The 25,222-nt window shown below is 37.3% G+C and overlaps 1 protein-coding gene across 3 annotated transcripts in view; it reads left to right on the forward strand.

The window, feature by feature from the left end:
- Faf1 (Fas associated factor 1) overlaps window positions 1–25,222 on the forward strand; it is a 345,021-nt gene that overhangs the window by 246,699 nt on the left and 73,100 nt on the right. For all 3 annotated transcript variants that reach the window (XM_036177177.1, XM_036177179.1, XM_036177178.1), the window contains exons 14-15: window positions 16,728–16,864; window positions 22,552–22,640. In XM_036177177.1, the coding sequence (XP_036033070.1) occupies window positions 16,728–16,864; window positions 22,552–22,640 (226 nt within the window). The remainder of the gene's footprint in view (window positions 1–16,727; window positions 16,865–22,551; window positions 22,641–25,222) is intronic.

Raw genomic sequence — 25,222 nt, forward strand, 5'->3', positions numbered from 1 at the left:
TGCATTTGATATGCAAACCTGGAATCAGAAGTTCAATTCTCAGAATCTACGTAAAAGTATTAACCCCTTGTAGAAAATAGAGGATCAACCCTACAAACTTGTCCTCTGACCCCCACACATGTGTATACCATACATACCCACCACCACTATGCCAGCACACATAATAATAATAATAATAATAATAATAATAATAATAATAATAATTTTAACTAATCCAAGCAGCCACCTGATTATTGACAAAGATGCCAAAATTACTAGAGAAAGACTGTCCCTTCAAAAAATGGTATGTGAAAACTGGATATCCACATGTAAAGAATGAAACTAGATCCTTATCTCTGACCTACACAATAATCTGCTCCAAATGGATCAAAAAGACCTTAATGTAAGACATGAAACTCCGAAACTCAAAGGTAAACACTTCAAACTACAGACATGGGCAAGGACTCAACGAGACTGAAGTAGCCCAGGAACTAAGGAGATAAATCAACACAAATGAAATGTAAAAGCGTCTGTATAGCAAAGGGAACATCATTCTAGTGAAGAGACAGCTTATAGGAGAAAATACTTCTGCCAGAGGACTAATGGCATACTACACAAAGAACAGGACAGACACTAAACACCACCTAACACCCAGTGAATGAGTGGAACAATAAACACTTATCAAAAATGGCATAGAAATGTCTAGTAAACATGAGGGCCAGTGGGATGGCTCAGCAGGTAGAGGATACTTGCAGCATAAGCCTGGTGACCTGACTTTAGACCCCAAAACACATGTAAAGTTGGAAGGGGAGTGACTCCATTGTGTCCTCTGACCTCCACAAATCACCATATGGTAAGCACCTTAAGACAGTCTGTTTATCATCTCTCACATTGAGCAGTTAAGAACACTGGTATGGTATAGGTTCAGAAAGTCATTCAGTAAGCAATCCATTCAGCATAGCATGCACACACATGCGCATGCAGGAAGTAAGGAAGGAAATATTATATGAAAAATGTCTAACTTTACTACCCATCAGAGAAATGGGAATTGAAAATTCGTTGAAATTTCTTCCTATTCAAGTCAGAATGACAGTAATTGAGAAAACAACAAATGCTGACCATGGTGTGAACCAAAACGAAACTGTCTGTATTGTTGCTGGAGATGTAAACTAGCCTAGGCACTATGAATATGAGTATGGAGTTTTCTCAGATATCTGAATAGAAGCCACCATATGACCCATTGCTCCTGCTCTTGGCTTTTTATCAGCAGGCTCCAAGTCAGCTCTTCATGGGGATACTGTCACATCAGTGTCTGTGACAGCACTTTTTGCTATAACAGAGTTATGTAACTGTAGTTGGAGACCTTCTCTCCAGCCCCTGCCAAGCCCTGATAGACAGCCCACGTATAAAATAAATACACAGACATATTATTTAAACTGCTTGGCCATTAGCTCAGGCCTACCATTGTCTAGCTCTTACTCTTATATTTAGCCCATTTGTATTAGTCTATACTTTGCCACGTGTCTCATGGCTTACCAGTACCTTATTTCTTTCTTGTCATGGCGGCGACTGGCCATGTCTCTCTCCAACCCAATCTTCCACCTCCAAGAATTCTCTTCTCTCTTGTCCCACCTATACTTCCTGTCTGACCACTGGCGAAACAGCACTTTATTTATACAGAGCGATATCCACAACATGTAACCAACCTAGGTGTCCAACATCAAAGGAATGCATAAAGAAAATAGGACATTGTATATACAATGGAAGTTTTTTTCAGCCTTAAAAAGAACAGTTATGTTGCTTGCAGGAAATTGGATACAACTAGAGATAATCATATTACGTGAGATAAGCCACTCTCAGAAAGACAAATACCATGTTTTTTTCTCATTTGTGATTCCTAGGTTTAATATACATATATAAAAATTGTGTATCATAGGACATGGTAGTAGAAGTGAAACTGGAGAACAAAGGGAGTTAACAGGAAGTAGGGGCAAGAAGGAGGAAGATGAGGGTATAGGGAAACATGCTCAATATGAAATCTTTTAAAATTAAAATGAATTTTAAATAATTTTTAAATTCCTTAAGCCAGTGAGATGCTTAGTAGGTGGTGTACCTGTTCTGGAACACAAACAGTGGAAGAAGAGAACAGACTCCACACCACATGCACCCCAAAATAAATAATTTTAAATGCCTGGTATATAGTGCTTAGTGCATTTGGTACATATGTATTTGATTTTTCTCTCATACATGAAAATATTCAGAGGACAAAGGCAAGTAATTGTTTGAGACCACTCTCCCCGGTGACAGATGAACCTAATCAGCTTAGCCTGTGTTTCTGAATCTTATCCTAAACGATCCCTTAAAGCATCTCCTTGTTTTCCCCTCTTAAAGTCCAGATTGTCCCATCTTAGCATGCGCGTGATCTTGGCTGTCTACCAGCATTCATACACCATTCCTATAAGCCTCTGTTCTGGACTTTGCAGGGAACTGAGAGTGAGTCTGCTGTATTACTTTTAAAAATCAAGCAGTTTACACACTTCAGATTATAGTTATTTCTTTATCATTCCTTTACTATCCTAGTTATTCTATACATTTGTTTATCCCTTCAAAATATTTATTAATAAGCATTCACTATTCGCCAAAATGCTAGCTTATTTTGGGAGGACATTCTTGCCCCTTTATTTTCTCTCCTCTATGTATCTTTTTTTATTTGTCATTTACAGCTGTCCTGCTTTAAAATATGAATGTAACTGTTATATTAAATACAGTTCAAAATAAATCAGATGAAAACCAGCTAACAACAGTAAATATATGAATATTTATAAACATTTAGGTTCACTTAACTTTTCTAGTACAATACCAAATTCTGCTCAGTAATTCTAGCAGTGAATGGGTAAAAAGAACTTCACAGGTATTTGTAACTATTTACACATTTTAACTGTTATAGCTACTGTCTTGTGTATGGAATCCTAACAATGCTTCTCCAGATTTCCTGACATTAAATTCAAGGATGAATTTTATTGAATAACTTTCTATTTGAAAATCATTAAGGATATTAATAGACAGCTGTTTTCTACTGTTGTTTTGTAAAAGACTGATTATTTCAAATGAAAATTTAAAATATTAACCCCTTGTAGAAAATAGAGGGTTTTAAATTAATTCTTTTTTCAGTAATGGTAATTCTTTAGGGAGCTTAGGTGAGATGATCCCTAAATAATTACTTTTTGGTGATGTAGCACACATGGCAGATATAGACTGTAGATACTGTAGAGAGATTCTGCATTGTTGACATGCCTGTTCACTCTTGTCAAGCATCAGCTGTCTCAAGTGACATGAACCCTTACAAACTGCTGGGTTACAGTTGATTATTGATTGAAAGGTTTGATGATTGACTGAAGAAGTGCTAGTACTTTGCAGTGTTCATCTTTTATACTGTAAAGACTTTCTTTCTGTGTGTAGAGTCTTAACTTTCCTACATTTCTTATCCATTAGAGTGATGTTGCTTTTCAGATATGAAATTATGTATAAATTTCAGGATTCTAAGAGAAACTAGCCAGTCCTGGAATAAAGAATGATGAAATGTTTTATATAATAAAATCATAACATCTCCAAATCTGGCAGTTGAAAAAAAAAAAGGAGCATGGGAGATACAGGTTGTCCTCTCACAGGAGGACATTGTCTCATGGCTCGGGGTTATACAATAGGAAACTTCCTTTAGGAAGTGTGTCTTTAATTGGTGAGGAAGGGAAGCTGGTGTAGATAGACTCTGACGCACAGAAAGGAAAGGGGAAAGTAGTACTGGTAGTCTAAGACTAACTCTGAAATTAGGTATTGGTGTCTTCCTCAGATAGGTGAGAAAGCAGAGGCTCACAGGAAGTTGTCCATTATTAAGAGACACTTAATAAATTTGACGATGTCAAGCTTGTCTGTCTTCATTGTCTTTGATCTTCCCATAAGACTATGCTACATGTGATAGAATATATTAATGTTTGGATATTTTGCAGCTTTCCTAAGTCAGTGGGTGATTTTTAAAAATGTAAATTTACAATAACTACACAGTTTGCTAAAAAAAAAAAAAATCAGAAAAGGAAGTTTAGAATTGCAAACTTGTCAGTCAACATCTACTTATTTGCATGGTCCTACTAGAGGTAGAAACTCGGGGTAACCCTTAAGACCATTATAATTTATACTGTTTTTAAATTAAACAGATTTCAAAAATAGTTCGAATACAAGAAGGCTATATTTCGAACCTTGTCATAGTACAGATAAAGGTTACTGAAGCATGAACTGGCCCATCTCTATACTAAATACATGTTAAGCATTAGACATTATGAACAGAAGTAGATAAAAGTAGATTCATTTCCTAGTAGGTATCTAGGAACACCACCTTGCACTGTAAATTTTAATCTCTCATTCTCTGTATTTTCCCCTTAGCACATAATCTAAATTATTAAATACAAGCCCCAGTCAGACCAGACTACTGTTTGGAGACTTTGATTAGTGAAAGCCAAAATATTCTCAGTGTCCTTAAGACAAAAATCATTGCATCATATATCCACTAGGCCTTTGTTTATTGACTAGTGAAGAACAAAACAAAGAAGAAGGTGGTGGCGGCGCACGCCTTTAATCCCAGCACTTGGGAGGCAGAGCCAGGCGGATCTCTGTGAGTTCAAGGCCAGCCTGGTCTACAAAGCGAGTTCCAGGAAAGGCGCAAAACTACACAGAGAAATCCTGTCTCGAAAAACAAACAAACAAAAAAAATCCAAAGAAGAAATGTTATGTAGTATTTAATGTTCACCCACTCTCTTCTATAGACCCTGGAAAGTAAGTCTTCTCTACATTGCTGGAGAAGAATGAATTATTCTATTACTCCTTTCAGCTAAGATTCTGTGATCTACATTGTACGAAAAATTAAGCTTATCTCTTACTACAGATAAGCAGTACTTTGTTCTTTCTTCCTTTCCTTTCTTTTTTTAGTGTGTGAGGTGGGCATGGGGGAAGTTGAGACATTGTTTCACTGTGTAGTCCTGGCTGTCCTGGAACTCACTTTGTAGATCAGGTTGGCCTTGAACTCAGACATGTACTTGCCTCTATCTCCTGATTAAAAGCATGTGTTACCATGCCCAGCTTAGATAAGAGGTACTTATTGCAAATGTCTGGGAAAGAAAAGTGTTTGATTTCACAATACTTTCGTATTAGGGAATTTTGCATAGACAACCAATTGAGTTGTCTAAGAATCCAAGATAGTAAAAAATCTAGAATATTTAAGTTGCCTACACTACAGGTTTTGTATGTTTAGATTAGGAATGCTCCAGCTAAAATGGTAAGAAAAAGCCAATTACCAACTTAAAAAATTATTGTTCCCCTCCAAAAAAAAAAATCACAAATTAGTCCTCCATAGCTTAATACTCCCCAGTTATTAAACTGTCAGGTCTCGAAGCCTTTTTTACCAAGATTTGGTTTATAAATAATAGAGACTGAGAAGGTACAGTTTGGGGATAAAAAAAGTAGGGGTATTACGATTTCCTAGGATATGGGAGGTCTATATTCATTCCCTAACACCACCAAACAATAAAATATATATATATACGGGTTTTGTGTGTGTGTGTTTTATTTTTAAATTCTGGCTAGCAATTTATTGACACAACTTAACAGAAAGTTTAAGCTTCAAACAAATATGAAATGCTTTTTTTTTTCTTCAGTTCAGTCCTTCACAAATCACATCCTGCTTTCTTAAAATTGCCTGTAGTCTGCCTACATGTTTAAAATGTCTTCAATGTGCTTAAAAAAGCATTGTACCAACCCTTTAGAAAATAATTTCATATTATGTATCAATAATATTATTATTAGCATACTCTTGCCCAGTAAGCGTGCTTCACAGCCTTTTTCTTAAGTAAATAGTTGAGGATATTTATTGTATGCTTTGTAGTGATTAAAACTGAGAATACATACCTAGTTCAGAACTGTCAGAAACACAATAAGACTTACATCTATTCAGTAGACTATTATTCAACCATCTCAAATGCAATTATATTAATATAAAATTTGAGTAGTAATCATTTTTATACCATTATCAACCTACAGTGTTTAATTTTGTACATTGATAATTATCCATGCAAACATATCTATTAATTAAATGCCCAGGTATAAAAGTCATAATTTGAGGGTATATATACACTTGTAATTTTTAATATATACTGCCAAATTGCCAATAATAGAGATGGTACCAGTTCCTTTGATATTACCTATGAGTAGAAGTGACTGTTTCCTTAATCTTTACTAATCTGACAGTTGAAAAAAATGGTGCTTAGCATTTCCCGGATAATTAGGGATGTTGACAACTCTGAGATACCACCTTACACCTGTCAGAATGGCTAAGATCAAAAGCACAGAAGACAGCTTATGCTGGAGAGGATGTAGAGCAAGGGGAACTCTCCTCCACTGCTGGTGGGAATGCAAGCTTGTACAGCCACTTTGGAAATCAATATGGCGCTTCCTTAGAAAATTGGGAATCCATCTCCCCCAAGACCCAGCTATAGCACTCTTGGGCATATACCCAAGGTATGCTATACTACAAGGGCATTTGCTCAGCTATGTTCATATCAGCTTTGTTTGTAATAGCCAGAACCTGGAAACAACCTAGATGCCCTTCAACTGAAGAATGGATAAAGAAAATGTGGTACATATACACAATGGAGTACTACTCAGCAGAGAAAAAACAATGACATCATGAGGTTTGCAGGCAAATGGATGGATCTAGAAAAAAAAAATCATCCTGAGTGAGGTAACCCAGACTCAGAAGGACAAACATGGTATGTACTAACTCATAGGAGGATACTAGATGTAAAACAAAGATGACTAGACTGCTACATAACTCCACGGGGGCTACCTAGAAAACGGGACCCTAGGAAAGACCCAAGGATCACCCAATGACAGAGAAATGGATGAGATCTACATGAACAACCTGGATGACAGTGGGAGTAATGAAGGGCAAGATTTGAGGGAAAGAAAGCTTAGAGGAGCAGGAGATCCCAGCTGGATCAAGAACAGAAAGAGAGAATGAGGAATAACAGACCATGATAAATGAAGACCACATGAGACCAGGAATAGGCAGAGTGCTCGAGAGGTCCCCAGAAATCCACAATGATATATCCTCTGTAGTCTGCTGTCAATGGTCGAGAGAAAGCCTGATCTGACCTAGTCTGGTGATCAGATGGCCAAACACCCTAACAGTCGTCTTGGAACTTTCATCCAATAACTGATGGAAGTGGACGCAGAGATCCTCAGCCAGGCCCCAGGTGGAGCTCCAGGTGTCCAACTGTCGAGAAAGAGCAGGGTCTGCAAGAGCATGAATTGTTGAATCCAAGATTGCAAAAAGCACAGGGACAAATAGCCAAACGAATGGAAGCACAAAAATTATGAACCAAAGGCTGTGGAGCCCCCAGCTGGATCAAGCCCTCTGGATAAGTGAGACCATTGAATAGCTTGATCTGTTTGGGAGGCATCCAGTCTGTAGGACCAGGATCTGTCCTTAGTGCATGAGCTGGCTGTTTGAAACCTTGGGCTTACACAGGGACACTTTGCTCAGTCTGGAAGGAGGTGACAGGACCTGCCTGTACTGAATCCACCAGGTTTAAATGAATCCCCAGGGGTGGCTTGATCCTGGAGGACATGGGAATGGAGGGGAGGGGCTGAGGTGAAGGTAGGGGTGGGGGCGGGAGGGAGGAGGACAGGGGAACCCATGGCTGATGTATAAAATTTAAAACACATAATAATAAAGACAAAAATTATTTAAAAATTTATTTAAAAAAATAAAAATAAACCACCCCCCCCCAAAAAAAATGGTGCTTAGCATAGCTTTATATGAGATTTAGTTCAGGGCTAGAGAGTTGGCTCAGTGGTAAGAGCATTTGTTGCAATTTCAGAGGTTCAATTCCCAGCATGCACATGGTGGCTGATATCCTTTTGTAACTCCAGTCCCAGGAGATATGACACCCTCTTCTGACCTCTGTGGGGACCTGGCACACACATGATGCACAGACATACATTCAGGTAAACACTGATACCCATAAAATAATAAAATAAACAAATCTTTAAAAATTAAAAATAAATAGGATTTAGCTCATTATGAGTTATTTTGAGCCCCATCACATATGTCTTAGACTTAGCTGCTTCGGTAAGCTTATCTTTCTTTTTTTATTAAGAAATTTTTTATTCATTCCACATACCCACTACAGACCCCTCCTCCCCCTGCCTTTTCTCCTAGTCCACTTCCCATCCCCTCCTCCAAAAAGATGTGGCCTCCCCTGAGGAGTTAGCAAAGCCTGGCACATACAGCTAAGGCAAGTCTAAGCTCCTCCTCCTGCATCAAGGCTGTGCAAGGTGTCCCACCATAGGCAATGGGCTCCAAAGCCAGGTCATACACCAAGGATAGATCCTATTGCCACTGTCAGGGGTCCCCTCAAACAGACCAAGCTACACAACTGTTTCACCCATTCAGAGGGCCCAGTCCCATGCAGGCTCCACAGGTGTCAGTCCAGAGTTCATGAGTTTCTACTGGGTAAGCTTATCTTTTACTTAATAGTTTGTAAAAGTTCTTTGTATATTAAGCCTTGTAATGTGGTCTGAAGTTCAGAGGGCTTTTTTCATTTATTTCTTGGCTTTTACTATATAATCCCAGCCATTTACCATGTCTTTATGTTTTGTTTTACTCTAGCCATACTTGCCTACGTGTGAACTTTGATTAAATTTTTTTTTAGAATTTCATGCCTAAGTACTAAATTTACATAATTTTCACCCCTCCTTTCTCCCTCCAATTCTTCCCATATCTCCCTTTCCACTTCTTCTCAAGTTCATGACCTCTGTTTCTACAGTTACTTTTGTTTTTACTTAAACACACACACACACACACACACACACACACACACACACCACTTCCTTTAGTATTGTTTTTATTATGTACATGTATTCAGTACTGAGTACTTGGGATTGGATAACCTGTCAGGTGATTTGTCTCTGGAGAAGACTGATTCTCCTTTCTGCAGCCACTGATTGCCTATAACTCTTCATCTGGGGTAAGGCCTTGTGTATGTTTCTGTCCACATTGGTGTGTTGTTGTTATGCAGGTCTTGTGTCAGCAACCATATTGTTGTGATTTCATGAGTGCAGAATCCCTGACTTGTCTAGAAAACATTATCTAAAAGCAGGTGTCTGACTCTTACACTCTTTCTTCCACCCCCTCTTCCTTAATGATCCCTGAGCCTTACCTATAGGGGTTGTATTATAAATGTACTTTTGTGGTTAGGCACCCAATTCTCTGTCTTTTATAAAAAGGAGGTTCTTTGATAGGGGTGAGAGCTCTACTTACCTGTGAGTATAAAGATAAGTATTTAGAATGCATTTAGGAATTACACTTTTTTAAGAGAATGGCAGTAGTGGGTTCTCATCTTAGTTGCTTAGCTACATGTCTCTGGTAGGTTTATATTACTGGGCATGAAATCCCTCCTGTGAAATGGCTCTAGATGCAATCAGACAGTTGTTTGTAGCCTCCAAAGTTATAGTGGGACACTATTTTAATTATTGGGGATAGCCTGCCAGACCTGTAATTGTTGTAATTTATAGGTTTTGCAACTATGAACTATTTAAGAACTATTGATTGCTTTTCTCCTTTGGCAGCTTGCATAGCACTTTTGGATACTATGAAAATTAGTCCTCAAGGAGGCTTCCATCTTAGTTGCAGCTTGATTACTCCAAATCCTGTGTCTGAAGTGTGTGGTGTCTTCAGGAGTAGGCTCTTACCTGCAGGTTTTTGCACGCAAGCAAAGGAGTGGTAATAGACTGTGGCCTGGAGTTTGTTGGAATCCCCTGACTAACACCTCAAAGTGAGCTTTCCCATGCCTGACACTGGGGTTTTTGTAAGAAAGTCTGTGGTTCTTGGGGAGCATTATCACCTTGTGTGGCACAACTCCATGTAAACTGTTTGCATGTGGTGATTGTGTTCCCCAAAATATTGTGCACCCTAATAAACTTATCTGTGGTCAGAGAACAGAACAGCCGCTAGATATAGAGGCCAGAAAATGGTGGCACACACGTCTTTAATCCTAGCATTCCAGAGGCAGAGATCCGCCTGGATCTTTCTGAGTTCAAGGACATACAGGAAACAGCCAGGCTTGGTAACAAGAGCCTTTAATCCCAGGAAGTGATGGCAGAAGCAGAAAGGTATATAAGGCATGAGGACCAGAAACTAGAAGCTTTTGGCTGGTTAAGCTTTTAGGCTTCTGATCAACAGTTCAGCTGAGATTCATTCTGGATGAGGACTGAGAGGCTTCCAATCTGAGGAAACAAGATCAGCTGAGGAATTGGCAAGGTGCTGTGGCTTATTCTGTCTCTCTGATCTTTCAGCAGTCACCCCAATACCTGGCTCCAGGTTTGTTTTTATTAATAAGAACTTTTAAGATTTGTGCTACATTTGCATATGTGTTTTTAAGTGAGCTTATAAAATAATGTTTCCCTATGGTGTTTCCTAACACCCTTAGTGTTATTTCCTTCTTCCCTCTCCCTTTCTATTGCAGTCCTTCCGCCTTTCAAGGTAGAGGATGGACACACACACACACACACACACACACACACACACACACATTTATTACCTCCCTGCCCTCCCTATTCATCTCCCTTTTCTAGTTTTCCAGCTTCTGTGATTACTTTAGGTTATATAATCAAGTCTAAAGATTCAGACCTAGGATCAACATCCTTAGCAATCAGGAAATAGGAATTAAGACTATGTTGAGATTTCATTTTGCCTCACTCAGAATGGCTAAAATCAAGAAAACAGGAGACAACAAATGCTAATGAGGCTTCTAGGAAAGGAATCCTGATCTGCTGGTGGTGGTTCTGTAAACCAGTGTGGCCACTATGGAAATCAGTCTGGAGAATTCTCAGAAAGCCAAAAGTAGATCTGCTGGCTTTCTGGCATGTGCCCAGTAGACTCGGTATCCTACTCTATAGACACTTATTTAGCCATTTCAGTGATGCTCTAGTCACAATAGCTAGGAATGGAAACAATCTAGTTGTCCTTCAGCTGATGAATGGATAATGAAAATGCCATACATACACGCAGTGGTATTCGATTTAGCTGTAAAGCAAAAGGAAATAGTGAAAATTTCAGGCAACTGAATGGAACTGTTGCAAACTATACTGAATGAGGTAACCAAGGTCCTAGTTACTTTCTCTTCCTTTTAAATGTCTCTGTATTTGCTGTTCCCTGCCTGCTGTTGACTTCATCTTTCAACTCTTTTGCGTCTTTGATCAGATGTCTACTTTCAGTGAGGTCTTCCCTAAATATTTTATTTTGTATTATAATCCCCCACTTGTTTTGTTTTCTGTCTATGAGAATGTCTCATGGATTTGTGAGATACTTGGTTATGTGTGCCACATCAGGTTGGAGCTCACCAATACTAAAGAAGCTAGTAGGAATGAACATTTTTCTGAGTGCTTACCTAAGGAAATAGGATATGATTCAGTGAAGCTGCATTATCCAAAACATTTCTGGGATAACCTCTTTAAGAACTGTCTTCAGAGACAACCAAAAGCCTTAAAAGGAAAACATTTTGGTTTCTTAAAAAAAAATGCTCAAAAAGTGGACATCACCTGGGATGAGACGTCTATTAAAGAGGCTGTTTCTTGTGCTTCATCCCAGCTCTGTTGGGTCAGAATCTAGGGAAGCTTGCCTTTTAAAGAAACTCCAGCTGAGCAGTGGTGGCACACACCTTTAATCCCAGCACGCGGGAGGAAGAGCCAGGCGGATCTCTGTGAGTTCAAGGCCAGCCTGAGCTACCAAGTGAGTTCCAGGAAAGGCACAAAGCTACACAGAGAAACCCTATCTTGAAAAACAAAAAACAAAAAAAAAAAAAAAAGAAGAAAGAAAGAAGAAAGAAAGAAAGAAAGAAAGAAAGAAAGAAAGAAAGAAAAATTAATTCCCTGGGTGGTTCCTGGGACACTGGAAGTTGAGGATCACTGAGTATATCAGCTCTGTAGCTTTGCTTTGTACTTATTTACTTAACTCAGTGTGGACCAAAGACCTAAGACTACAAAACTCATAGTGTGGACCAAAGACCTAAGACTACAAAACTCAAAGCCACCTTAAAGGGCAGGGGGGTTATCCCAGCAATGCTGAAGAACATTTCCAAAAGGAACTCCAGAAAAGAGCTGGATAATGGAATAGGAGGTAGACTTACAGGAATAACGCTGTAGTCAGAAGCATAACTCTTTGGCTGGCCTGTTTTGTGTGTGCCTGACAAATTACACTTCAAGTTAATGGAGTTTCATTATATTTTCCTGTTAAAAGGAAAGGGCAAGGAAAGAAGAATTAATTATGTGTTGGTGAGATTGGGTGTGGCCTCAAAGTTCCCTTATCTTATTTTCTGTTCTTTCTATCCATCTTTGAACACTGAACAAACCCTGAACATATGTGTGTGTGTGTGTGTGTGTGTGTGTGTGTGTGTGTGTGTGTACACCAAATGGCTTATCCTTAGTAGAAAGATACCTAGGATCTTTTTTAAAGGGAACGGCTTTCTTAAACCAAAGAGGCTTCAAAAAAATGGATGAGCAGTTGAAGCAAAAACATGGTATATAAAGGCTTGACTCAAAATATTGAGTAATATTAGAGAAGACCCATTAGGTTAGACACAAGTTTCATCTGCTGAGTAACCTGTCATTAAAGACGTGGTTCATTGGGGCTGCTAAATGTGTGTATATATCAACATTTGTGCATATGCATGGGGAAGCTAGAGATTAACATCGGATGCTCCTTAGGAGTTACCTTGTTTTGTGAAGCATGGTTCTTCCTAGAGATGTGAATTTGCTTTTTAGGTTAGGCTGGTTGGCCTGAGAGCCCCAGACATCTTCCTGTGTCTCCACCTCCTTGGACTAGGATTACAAGTACTGCCACAGTTGATTGAACTGAGATCTTCATAATGTATGACAAGCACTTTACTGACTGAGCTGTCTGCCCTGTTCTGCTCTTCCATTTTCTGAATGACAGTAAAACCATTAACTGCTTTTGTTTAGTTAACAATTCATTGATTTATCTTATTGCACACACACAAAATATTTTTTAGTGTTGGTGTGAACATACCATTTTAATCATTAAATTGATGATGAAAATGTTAAATAGCAGATGGCACCATTGGTAAAGGCAGTTGCCACCAAACCTAAGGATTTGAGTTTCATCCCCAGGACCCATGAGGTGGAAGATAACTGACTCCAGCAAGGTTTCCTCTCATTTCCACATGCACAGACAGACAGACACACACACACACACACACACACACACACACACACACACACACACACACACCAGTTTTTTTCAGTGTTAAATATCATTAAGCATTTAAGAGTAACAAAATAAGTACCAGCTTGAGGGCCTACCATATACTGAGAACAAGTTTGAATGTCTTCTATATATTATTCCATTTCCTCTTTGTAAGAAGATTGATGTGTTAAAAGATAGGTTCACTCCACTTTATCTTGGAGTCACCTTTAGACTTGTGGAAATCACATTGAAAAATTATAATCATGTTAAATAGTATAGTGACAGTATTGTGACCTTCATTTTTTTCAAATCAAAAATAGTGCCTGTCATACATATTCTGTGAAAAGTAAGTTTATAGAATTTAATCTCCTTGGGCCCAGTGTGGTAGCACACTTGAAATCCCCTGCCCTTACAAGTTAGAAGAGGAAGGATTAGGAGTCTGATAGCAGCCTGGGCTGCATGAGAACCTATCTCAAAAATTAAAGAGGAGTGGAGGTTTTTCATCTCTTCCCCACTAAATAGCTAGGTGCCATGTAATGGAGTACAATTCATGTCATGTAATTATGACTTTGATTGAAAGAAACTAAAGTAGTTTATGCTCTGAATTAAAATAAGATTTTTTTTCTGTATCTGATTTCCATTGGCAAGATAGAAAAGATCTATACTTTATAAACTGAAAAATGAATAGTTAGTACATGCTAACCATCTGCTATTCTGCTTATTTTTCTTTCCAAACTTGAAATTGAAACTATTTGACCTCATCTTCCTGCTCTTTGGTTTTCCAACAGTTGTGATAGACTTAGGAAGTATAAACTTGGTTGCAGCTTTTGTCATTTTCTCAGTCTGTCTCCCCTCTCTTAATTTCCTTATTTATCCCCTTAGATGTTATCACTTTTGGTCGTTTTAGATTTTACTTTCAGGGAGTTGATTTGGCATAATTTTTTTAAAACTGTAATTTGGAAGGGTGTGTGTGTGTGCACATGTGTGTGTAGGTGTGTATGCCCACTTGAGCACTGAGAGGATCTTGGCATCTTGTTCTATCAACCCTTGCCTTATTCCATTAAGACAGGGTCTCTCACTGAATCTGGCTCTAGGCTGTGTACAGTAAACCCTGTCAACCCTCTGGTTTCCACCTGCTGAGGTCACTGGTGTGTAGCCACCCCTGACTTTTATTTGTGCCCTTTCCCACTCAACCACCTCTCCAGCCTTCACAATTCTTCATTCCCTTCTTCAAATAATTCAGTGATTGATAGATCATTGTTTTACTTAAATCCTCTACAGTTAAAAAAGAAAAGAAGAGATTTTCCAGTATTGCATAATGGTTATTGTTTCCCACTTTGGGGTAGAAATGACTGGAATCTAATGGTTGTAGCAACCATTTATTTATTCCTTCATGGCATCTGACTGAAGAATACAGAGTGAGTTGTAGTTGGGTTGACAATTTTAGCCCTCCTCACCAGGTGTTGTGGAATATTTTTAACTGTTCAAAGGGAACAAAATACCACAAATAAGTTTTTTATTACCAAAAAAAAATACATATTCCCTTAAAACAACTTGTTTTTCCCATGTCTGTTTTTCTGGTTTTGGACTAATTGGAGCTAATGTGATCTTCCCTTCCTACCTTTTCTCTTCCCTTCTCCCTTCCTCCCATTCCCCTCCCTCATGTCTCCTGATCTTTTTCTGTATCCTTCTTTCTACCCTCTCAGTAGCTTACTCTTTTCCTTCCTTTCTTCTTTCCTTTCAAGGGGCCAGAGGGCATCCTGTTTAGCTAGAATGGCCAGTGCTGTGATGGCATCTACTGTGTGATAGCCACTCAATCCATTGGTGTGAAAGCAACAAGGACTTATTTTCTCCCTTTTGTAGGAAATAGCATTCCAACTGTTTTTTGACATCTTTAATTTTAGAGGTTACCAATGATCAGCTCAGGGTCAAGTCTGCTTTCAAATATTTTAGTAAGACATAGAAAGAAAAATGAGACCCTAACTTGCTGTCTACTAATCTACACATCCCTGTTGATGAGTTAAAGCTTTATGAGTGTGAAATTTGGTATGGAAGCTTAGTCTGCTTGAGAACCTTTTATCCCATAATAGTTGTGGAATGTGAAGATTTGAATTTTCATGGGGGCACTGATATTTCTTGGCTGACAATGGATTTCTTAAGGCCTTGTCATTTCAAATTGCCATGAGGTCTTGTTATTGCTGCACTAAACGTGTATATGAACCGGCCTTCCAATGAACTTACTGCAGTGGTGCTAACTTGTCTTGACACTCTGGCTGACAGTTCTAGTTGCCCTTAACAAGATCTACTTTCTGTAGTCACAGCACAGGTTTTACAAAAGATTCAGCCTAAATTTCTGAAATGAATTTCTATTGACAGAAAATGTACTGGCTTTAAAAATTAAGAGGTTTGATTCTGTTTTGAATTACTTATCAAATGAATCTGAGCACATGACATTTTAATACCGTTTGTCTTTTCAAATAGATTTACCATCTAATGCATGTGACGACAGGACTTTGCTCATCAGCTAGAACATACATTTCAGAGGAGTTGTTACCTAAAATATTATCATAAGGCATAAGAAAACACACGATTTAAGTTGCCTTTCATGAACATAATTAAGAATTAATAAGCTAGTACCAGTGGCTAGTCTCCAGAATTTCCACTGTTTTGCCTTTTGTGACCTGTGTTATTAAAAGTCCATTATTTTTACAGACTTTATTAAATTGGATCTTATTAAAGCATTCTATATTTGCATTTGGTCTTTCATAATTCATTATTATTATGACATTTACTTTTTACCATCAGATCTGAAAACATATCATAAGCTACCCTTTTCTCTTGAAAGAAATGCTAATTTCAAACAGTCCTCTAATAGAAGAGAAAAGCTTTATCAGTTTTTTCATTTATTCCAGATCGTGTTAAGAATACTAATGCTAGACTTCAGTATGCTAATATCTCTGAGCTTTTTTGGCCAAAAGCTTAGAATTGTTGTTTTTGTTCCACACTAAGTACAAACTAGAGGACCTACTACTTCTAGAGGAGACACACGTTCCAGCCTTGTACTTGATTTTAAGTACTTAGGGAAATGTTGCTAAATCTATTTTTAAATTATGCTAGTCAGTTTACCTTTTTACCACACTATATTATTTATCCTAGTTAAGAAATTCTCTCCTGGATATTCTTTTGTTTTCTCAGAATTTAAGTAGTACATCTTGTACTATTTGAGACTTAAGAAGAATCCCATGCTGTTATCCCTTGACAGCAATTAGGGTATACTTCCTTCTTTTCTATATGACAACTATTAAAGATTTAGAAAACTCAACATAGTAAAATTTTCCATACTGATGTAAGTCAGGCTACATAATCTTTACATGATTGTTAATGGCTTCTCAGATCTACCAATTTGTTTGAAACTTTCTTTGGTTTTGTTTTGTTTCAGATTTCTGACAATGTGCAATAGACACTTTGGCAGTGTTATTGCACAGACCATTCGGACTCAAAAAACAGATCAGTTTCCACTTTTCCTGATTATCATGGGAAAGCGGTCATCTAATGAAGTGTTAAATGTGATACAAGGTAAAGTACATATCACAATGGTAATAAAGTTTTATATATGTTCATCATTTTTCCCAGTAAAGCTGACAATATTTCTTGCTATTGATAAATGTCTTTACATTTTAAAATTTAAAACATCCTCAAGAGCATCTTCAGATACTATGAAAAAAAAAATCAAATATGCTGCGTTTAAAAATCTATCAGAAATACCTCAATAGAACTGCATACCTCTTTGGACATAGACTAGTTAAGTTAATGTTCAGAAATGCTTAATTCCCTAAAACTAGCAGTTAGGTTATAATCATTTGTCAAATATGACATTTATTTCTTTTGATTTATAGCTGCAATACTGAAAGAATTGCTTGTCTTTAATTATCTAGAAAATCCAGTGAAAACTATACACTGCAAATTGAATTTTCCGTATGTCAGTTGTCCCGCCCTATTTGTGTGACTTCATCCTAAAATGCAACCCTGAGGCAAAAAGCCGTGGAATTCCTATAAATTTAACCATAGTTTACATTTTCCGGTAAATGTAACCATACTTTACATTGTTTCTTTGAAAACAAAATCAAAAAGATAAAGGTGAATGAATGGTTTTGTTGTTACTAATACATCCAAAAGCTAGAGTAAATTTGCTGTACACTTGGGAAATCTTAAATAAAAACAGTACATCTGCTCTGTGCTGCCAGGAAATAAGATTTTCAAGTGCTACAAGCTAAAGATTGAGTCTAGGGTACTTCATTTCTGCCCCATTTAAGTTTGATAGGGAGGGGGATTTGTGCATTCCAGTGCCTTTAAAGCCTAAACAAAACAAGAGCTCAGGTATTTTGTTTTCTTTATAAGCAGAGCATTTAGTTTCCAGAGCATAGTTTCCTAGGCAGTCTTAAAAAGACCTGCTGAGAGGGAGCTGATTCCCATGGGGTGAGTAGAAAGTGAAGACATTTCTTTCTTGTTTTCTTCATCAGAGGCAATATTGTGATAGCTTGTGTTTTGCAAACCGTGTACTCTAGAAGCCCCGATTTTAGGAAATCTTCAAGGTCATAATTATTGTCATTATTATAATAGATGAGAATTTTGTTTTACTTTGCGTTGTTTTTGTAGATTAGTTGTGTTTGTCCCTTTTTACTATGTTAACACACTAGTGGCTCAAAAGCACTGATTTCTAAAGCTGTTGTCATCTTAGTGTGAGTCAGGCCTCTGACATGAACATCTTCTGTTAGTCAAGTCCTTCATTGCCATGCATAACAATTAGAAAAGGAAAGGCTACTTAAGACTATCCTTCAGGAAGAAGATATTTCTGTCTTAGAATTTTAGCCTTTTTATTAGGTGATACGAACCAATATATTCTAGTTGTCTCAAAGAAAAGCATTTGTGTGGTTTCTTGAGCTAAACTAACTGCTTCTCCCCACCTTCCCTGAAATCATTTTTACTGCCTGACAGACAAATTATGCTTGTGTAGGCTAGGCATTTGGCAAACATTTTCTATAAAATAAATAAAGTAAATCTGTTACTTTCAAGTAAAAGAACTAGATGTATTTGTTGCCAATGGTAAAATTTGAGTTTTCAATATAAAAATTTATATCCTCCACTGGCAGACAGCATAAATACTTTTCTGATGACATTAGTGATATTAACAAATGTGATTTTTTTATATAACATACAATACAATGCATCAACATTCAGAAGAAATGCATAACTTGAAATAATGTTTTACAAAGGCATTGATTCATAATGGAATAAAATTATACATTGAAAAAAAGATCGTGGAGCTGGGTACTATAGGGTGCACTTATAATCTCAGCTACTCTGGTGGCTGAGGCAGAAGATCAAGAGTTCAAGGTCAGCCTGAATAATCCAGGGAGGCCATGGAGTTTAGAGGGGGAAGAAGAAAAGAGTTTTAGTGTAACAAAGTACAAAAGTCTATCTTTTGATACTTTCAAATTCTACATGCTACTAATTTGAAGAAATTTCTCTTGTCAAACTGAGTATAAGTATCAAAGAAATGTCACTATAAATATCTAATAAATTGTCTTCATTTTCTGACTACATATCTGCAGAAGGCCACATATTCTTCATAAATTTTAACCAATACAGCACATTTTCACTAGTTTATATAGAAATAGATATAAAGGTATAGTTGTTTTCTATTGAGGCAGATAATACAGAAATATGTGAAAGTGTTACAATCATGCCACTCTTCTCGATAACCTTTTTTTCTGTAATAAGTTTCTCTTTTAAAGAAATAAGACATTTATATTAGTTTATAATGAGGACTTTTACTTTTGAATGAATTGATACATATGTTGTAAATATTTTTATTTTAATTTCTTTTAAAATTTTTGTATTACATGTATTTGTTTTGTGTATATGTTCTCTTCTTCACTGTATATGTTCCATGGGCTGAACTCAGATTATCAGGCTTGGCACTAGCACCTTTACCCACTGAACCATTTTGCTTGCCCCCCCGTTTTTAAAGTTTCTAATAAAGTAAATGTCATTGACTATAGTAGTTTGAATGAGAAATCTTCCTCACAAGCTTAGGTGTTTGAAGTTGGTGGTGCTGTGTGAAGAGGCTGTAAAACCTCTAGAAGGCATGGCCTTGATGAAGGAAGTGTGTCACTGGAGGCAGACTTTGAGAATGTATAGCCTTTCTTCCCTCTGATTTGCTCTTTGCTTCTTGTGTGATGTGAGAGCTTCCTGTTCTGCCTCTGTGCCCTGACTTCCTAACCTTGCTGCCATGCCTTCTTGCCTTAATGGACTCCATCCCTCTGGAACCATAAGCCAAAATAAACTCAAGGTTACTGTTGGTCACGGTATTTGTTACAGCACCAGAACAGCTGTAACGTATGCAAACAAAAGTTATTTTGAGAATTCCAAAGTTTTTAAGAGTACCAAGGCTCCAGAGGCCAAGTTTGGAAGCTGATGCTGTAGGTTATAAATTTTCCCTAAACTGCAATTACTGGTGCTCTTTTCTGTCTCTAACCATTAAGGACTCAGGTATGAAGTATATACAAGCTCCGTTTTCAGTGGGTCCTCCCTGGTAGGGCTCAACATGGCCAGTGAGCAGTAGCTTAAGCCTGAACATTAATGACATATGTTAGCACACATATAACTAAGTGCTCTCCCACTTAAAATTTGACTGTTTTGGCCTATGGTTCCAGAGAGGAAATCCATAATAATGAAGGAGACATGGCAGCAGGCATTCAGAGCTGCAAGGTGGCTGATGATATTCCACAACACATAGAACAGAACAAGCCTAAAGTGGGACAAAGTCATAAACTCTTAGAGCATGCCTCTGTGACGTACTTCCTTCATTGAGGCTCCCCGTCCTAAAAGTTCCATGACCTCTGTGTAGCACCACCAGCCGGGGACTAAGTGCTCAGGCATATGAGCCTAAGGAGACAGTTATTCAGACCACCACCAGTGTGTGCCATAAAGCACTCTTCTCATACTTTGACTCCTACTCATGCTAGTTACCAAGAAGGTGCAGAAACTTGGTCTTATGCAGGAACAGTTCAGAACCTTCTTTTTGCTGTCTGTCATATTTGTTAGTAATAACTATCAATGACGGTACACCATGGTAGGTGATACATTATCTCTGCTACTTTGAAGAACCTTGCAGAGGAGTATTACCTTTCTTTTGAGAATAAGAAAATTGATCCTTACTATAATCTACTCATTCTTGTATTCATTTTTTAACATTTACTTTTATTTTATGTGTATGAGTGTTTTGCCTGCATGTATGTCTGTGCATCACATGTTTCCCTGATATCCTCAGAGGCCAGAAGAGTGTGGCAGAATCTCCTGAAACTGAAGTTATAGACGGTTGTGAGCTGCCATGTGGGTTCTAGGCATTGAACCTGGGTCCTCCAGAAGACCGAATGAACAGCAAGTGTTCTTAACCACTGAGCCGTCCTCTAGTCCCTTCTTCACTTTCATATCAAGCAGATACTTATGGAGCACTTGTCATAAGCTAGACAGTTTCTAGGAACTAGATCAAATAGCTTGTGATAGCACAATCTTATTGCAAATCTTAGTTCAAGGCCAATTCTATTTTCTTAGTGCCCAGATAATGTGTGTCCTGTAACTTATTTGAGAGAACAAACTATGAACTGGGTCATTTTGTTTGTTAAGTACCACAGAAGCTCCCAATCCCCTGCTGCCACTGATCCTGGGAAAATTATAAGAAAGGCCTTTGAGAAATCGTATTAGCCATGTGAAAAACACCATCAAGGGGGCCTATTCTTTATCATCCTGATGACATTTCATTGATGTGACATGAAGACATCATTGGCCCTAGAGAAACTCTTTCTGCCTATAGATTTGAGAAGAGAGAAATCTCCCTCATGTAATCTCATGAATTTCTCTTTTGTAGGTCACCCAAAGCAAAATTTTATGCATTTAGGAAATGTTACTTAAATATGTTATGTTTCTTTTAGAGAAACATTTAATGAGTAAATGGCATCAAAGAAAAATCAAGCATCTTTAAACCCCTCTTCATAAAGATCATAGTCTAGTCATTCATTTGAAAGCATACAAAGAGAAAATATCGAGGAAAATAATTTTGTCAAACATTGAATTCTTGTTTGTTTGGTTTTTTTTTTTTAAAGATTGATTGATTCATTCATTTATTCATTCATTCATTCATTCATTCATTCATTCATTCATTCATTCATTCATTCATTCATTATGTATACAGTGTTCTGCCTGCAAGCCAGAAGAGGGCACTAGAACTCATTACAGATGGTTGTGAACCACCATGTGGTTGCTGGGAATTGAACTCAGGACCTCTGGAGCAGTCAGCGCTCTTAACCTCTTGAGCTATTTCTCCGGCCCCTCTTGTTTGTTTGCCAGAGAATTTTTAACCATGATTCCAAGTATAGACAATGGTTGGGGGGTGGGCAGGCTTTGAGGATTGAGAACATAGCTTAGTTGTAAAGTGGTCATCTAGAATGCCAGTCTCCAACTCCACATTGGTGGGGATGAGGGGTAGGGGTGGGGTGGTACTGAGGACAGGAAGAGGTAAGGGGTGTGGGAGTAAGGACTGGCTTCTGAATTAAACTCACCTGGTTTCAAGTCCTGACCCTGTGATTACTGCCTTGATCTTGATTGGGTGGGTTTCTTGAGCCCTTCAAAGCTGGGTTTCCTTCTCTTGAAAATCTAAATTATAATTACTTCTTCATAGAATTGTTGTGCAGATTAAATGAAATGAAAACATAAAGTTATTTAGCCTAATCATTGATGTGTAGGCTGTAGCTAGTGTTATTAATGCCATTGTTTTTATAAATTGGACCTTTGAACCTCACAGCTTTGAACATTCTTCTTTCTGGTGCTAAATGTTAATTAAAACTGAAAGGTTTTGTTGTTGTTGTTGTTGTTTGGGGTTTTTTGTTTTCTTTTTGTTTTTAGTGACAAAGTTTCTCTGTGTAGCCATAGCTGTCCTGGAACTCTCTGTGTGGACCAGAGATCCACCTGCCTCTGTCTCTAACTCAGAGATCCACCTGCCTCTGTCTCTCAAGTGCTGGGATTAAAGGCATGTGCTATCAATGCCCAGCATATGAAAGTATTTTCAATACTAGCATTCTAGTCTGTAATTTCTAATACTGATAATTTCTTTATTGTTAGTTCTAGAATGACTTTTCATTTCTAATAATTTTACTAACTTGAAGTTATATAAATTTTTACATCAAGTTTTGAATCTCCATTAGGTAATACAACAGTGGATGAGTTAATGATGAGACTCATGGCTGCAATGGAGATTTTCTCAGCTCAACAACAGGAAGACATAAAAGATGAGGTAAGATGAGAGGTAAAGTGGAGTTTGATCAGGTGATTTGTCAGTGGTGATGAGTGACTGTATCGTGACTGATAAGTAAGGATGTAAAGATGCCATTCTAAATTTGCCAAGGTCCCTAATGTCATCAGAGTGACTCTTTGGTTTTTTCTTGCCATGATTTCAAGTTCTAAAGATTTATTTAAATTTACATTTTACTAGATTTAGGGTGCTAGACATTTCACTCTGCATGAAAAAATTCAGTGGCTTTTTTGCAAACTTTGGTCCAGGAAATTCTGCTTACCATATAGGCTTTTTCACTCCTTTTTATATAGGCTTAATAGGTGGTACTGTGCTGAGGCCTGGTTTTGATAGAGGTATTGCCAACTTTAGGGTTTGATATGGAGTATATAAAGGAATAGCTTCATTTTCCTTCATTACTGTGGTCTCTTGCTGGTACCTCTAGATGATCCAATCCAATCAAAAGCTTTATAGAACATGGATACTGAAAGTCAAATAAGACAGTCCAACCTACGTTGGGATGATTTTTTTTTTTAATGAGAAAACAGAGGGGTAAAGTTAAGCATATTTACCCAGGGTCATCTAGCAGATAGCTGTTCTAACAATCCCTTAATCATTAACACTTGATCAATCAAGAAATTTCTGGATTTAGAAAACAAATCTATTAAGGAAATATGAAGCAGATATTAGCATTTGTTAATTTTATGGGTATTTGTAATTTTATGCTCTAATTTTTGTTTTTAATTTTCCATAGAATAGCAATGGGAAAAAGTAATTCTAAGCAATGAAAGTATGTAGGAATTATGCATGTTTTCAGTAAAATACTCTTTAGTTATTGCAAATGTGAAACTGTATACAATTTTAATTTATTCATATACTAGTGTATTTTGCTTTGTTTCTTTAGTTCTGTCTTCTAGTCAATTAACAGCGTTTGGGTTTTTTGTTTGTTTTTCTTTGGTTTGGTTTGGGGTGGGGGAGCAATTATTTCTGTTTTCTTTGAGTGTTTGTTTTGAGATGGGGTCTCCCTATGTAGCCTTGGCTTCCTTAAACTCACAGTGTAGACCAAGCTGACCTGGAACTCACAGAGATGTGCTTGCTTCTGCCTCCCAGTTGTGGGAGTAAAGGTGTGTGCCACCTCACTGGGCCCAGTTATGTTTGTTTGTTTTGTACGTAGGGATCATCTCTTATTCCTGGTTTAGCTCCGTCTCCTTATGCCTAGAACAAACTCAGTAGTCAACAGATGTTTCTTAACTGATTAAGTAAGTGAATATTTGGAAGGATTTACATGAAAAAATTAACTTGAAAAGGCAGTGTTTAATTATGGTGTTATAAACATAAGGTGTCTCAGTAACAGATGAACAGAGTGCTATGACTGGGTTTACTCTCTCCTGTTCTGTTTTCTGAGATAGGATCTCTCAAGCCCCGGTGAGACAGACCCTCCTGTGTCTCAGGGAAATGTAACCAAGGATGATCCAGAACTTGATTACTCTTCTCTCCATTTCCTAAGTGCTGGATTATAAGTATGCACCACTGTGCCTGATTTTATATGGTGCTGAAGATCAAACCCAGGACTTAATGTATGCTACACATGTGATATACCAAATGAGCCTCATCGTCAGCTACTGGTTTAGCTCTTTAATGCTTAGTGGGTTGCTTTTATCCCCACAAAAATGGTCAGGTTGTTATTTTTCTATATAGCCAGTGTGCTATTTACTTTGAAGGAAAGACAACCAGGTACATGGTAGAAATATATTTATAATGTTACTCTATAAATTGACATTTTGAAATAATGAAGTGCTGTACTTAGTTAGGAATTTATAATAATAAGTATGTTGCCATTCAAGATTAGATTTATCTTGGAACAGATTCATTGATTGGCAATAATTCACTTAACAAGTTCCTCAACCATTTAAATCTTGAGTCTCATTAGTACCAGATTTATAGATTTTATTATACAGATTATGCTGTATAATTAAAAATGTAAATGCACAATATCTGCAAGCATATTTTCACTTCATTCTTTCATATTAATTTGTGTTTTTTTGCTGTTCATTAGTAAAGAAATTGATGTAAATTCATTTAATACTGAGCACAAAATTTAACATAAGGGTAACATGAAAAATCCAAGTCTCCTGTAATTGAAATTTAAATATAAAAGAGAAAGATTTCTTTTTTTCTTTCTTTTTTTTTTTTTGTCTTTGTGAATATTATCATATGGGCTATAGATAAGGTTTTCAAGGAAATCTTCTAAATTTAAGTACTTCTTTGGAACCATGCAGGTCATAAGGGTATCTGAATCTGTGCCAAGAAACACTATCTCTTGTAACTGTAATCTTGACTTTTACAATGATTCAAGTAAGACTGTATAATTAAATCAATTAATAGATATAAGGGATAGCTTAGCTGGCCTGAATTTACTTGAACTCTACTTTCATGGCTTATGCCTTAATCCTAGAAATCAGAATATTGACAGATTACAAGTTCAAATCCAGGCAGACTCTGGTTCTTTTTCGTTCTGGTTTTTTGTTTTGTTTTGTTTTGTTTTATTTTTTGTCAAAGTTGTAGAAATACTTGAGTAGTAGAGT

The sequence above is a fragment of the Onychomys torridus genome, chromosome 2 (assembly GCF_903995425.1).
Source record: "Onychomys torridus chromosome 2, mOncTor1.1, whole genome shotgun sequence".
In the NCBI taxonomy this organism is placed as follows: domain Eukaryota; kingdom Metazoa; phylum Chordata; class Mammalia; order Rodentia; family Cricetidae; genus Onychomys; species Onychomys torridus.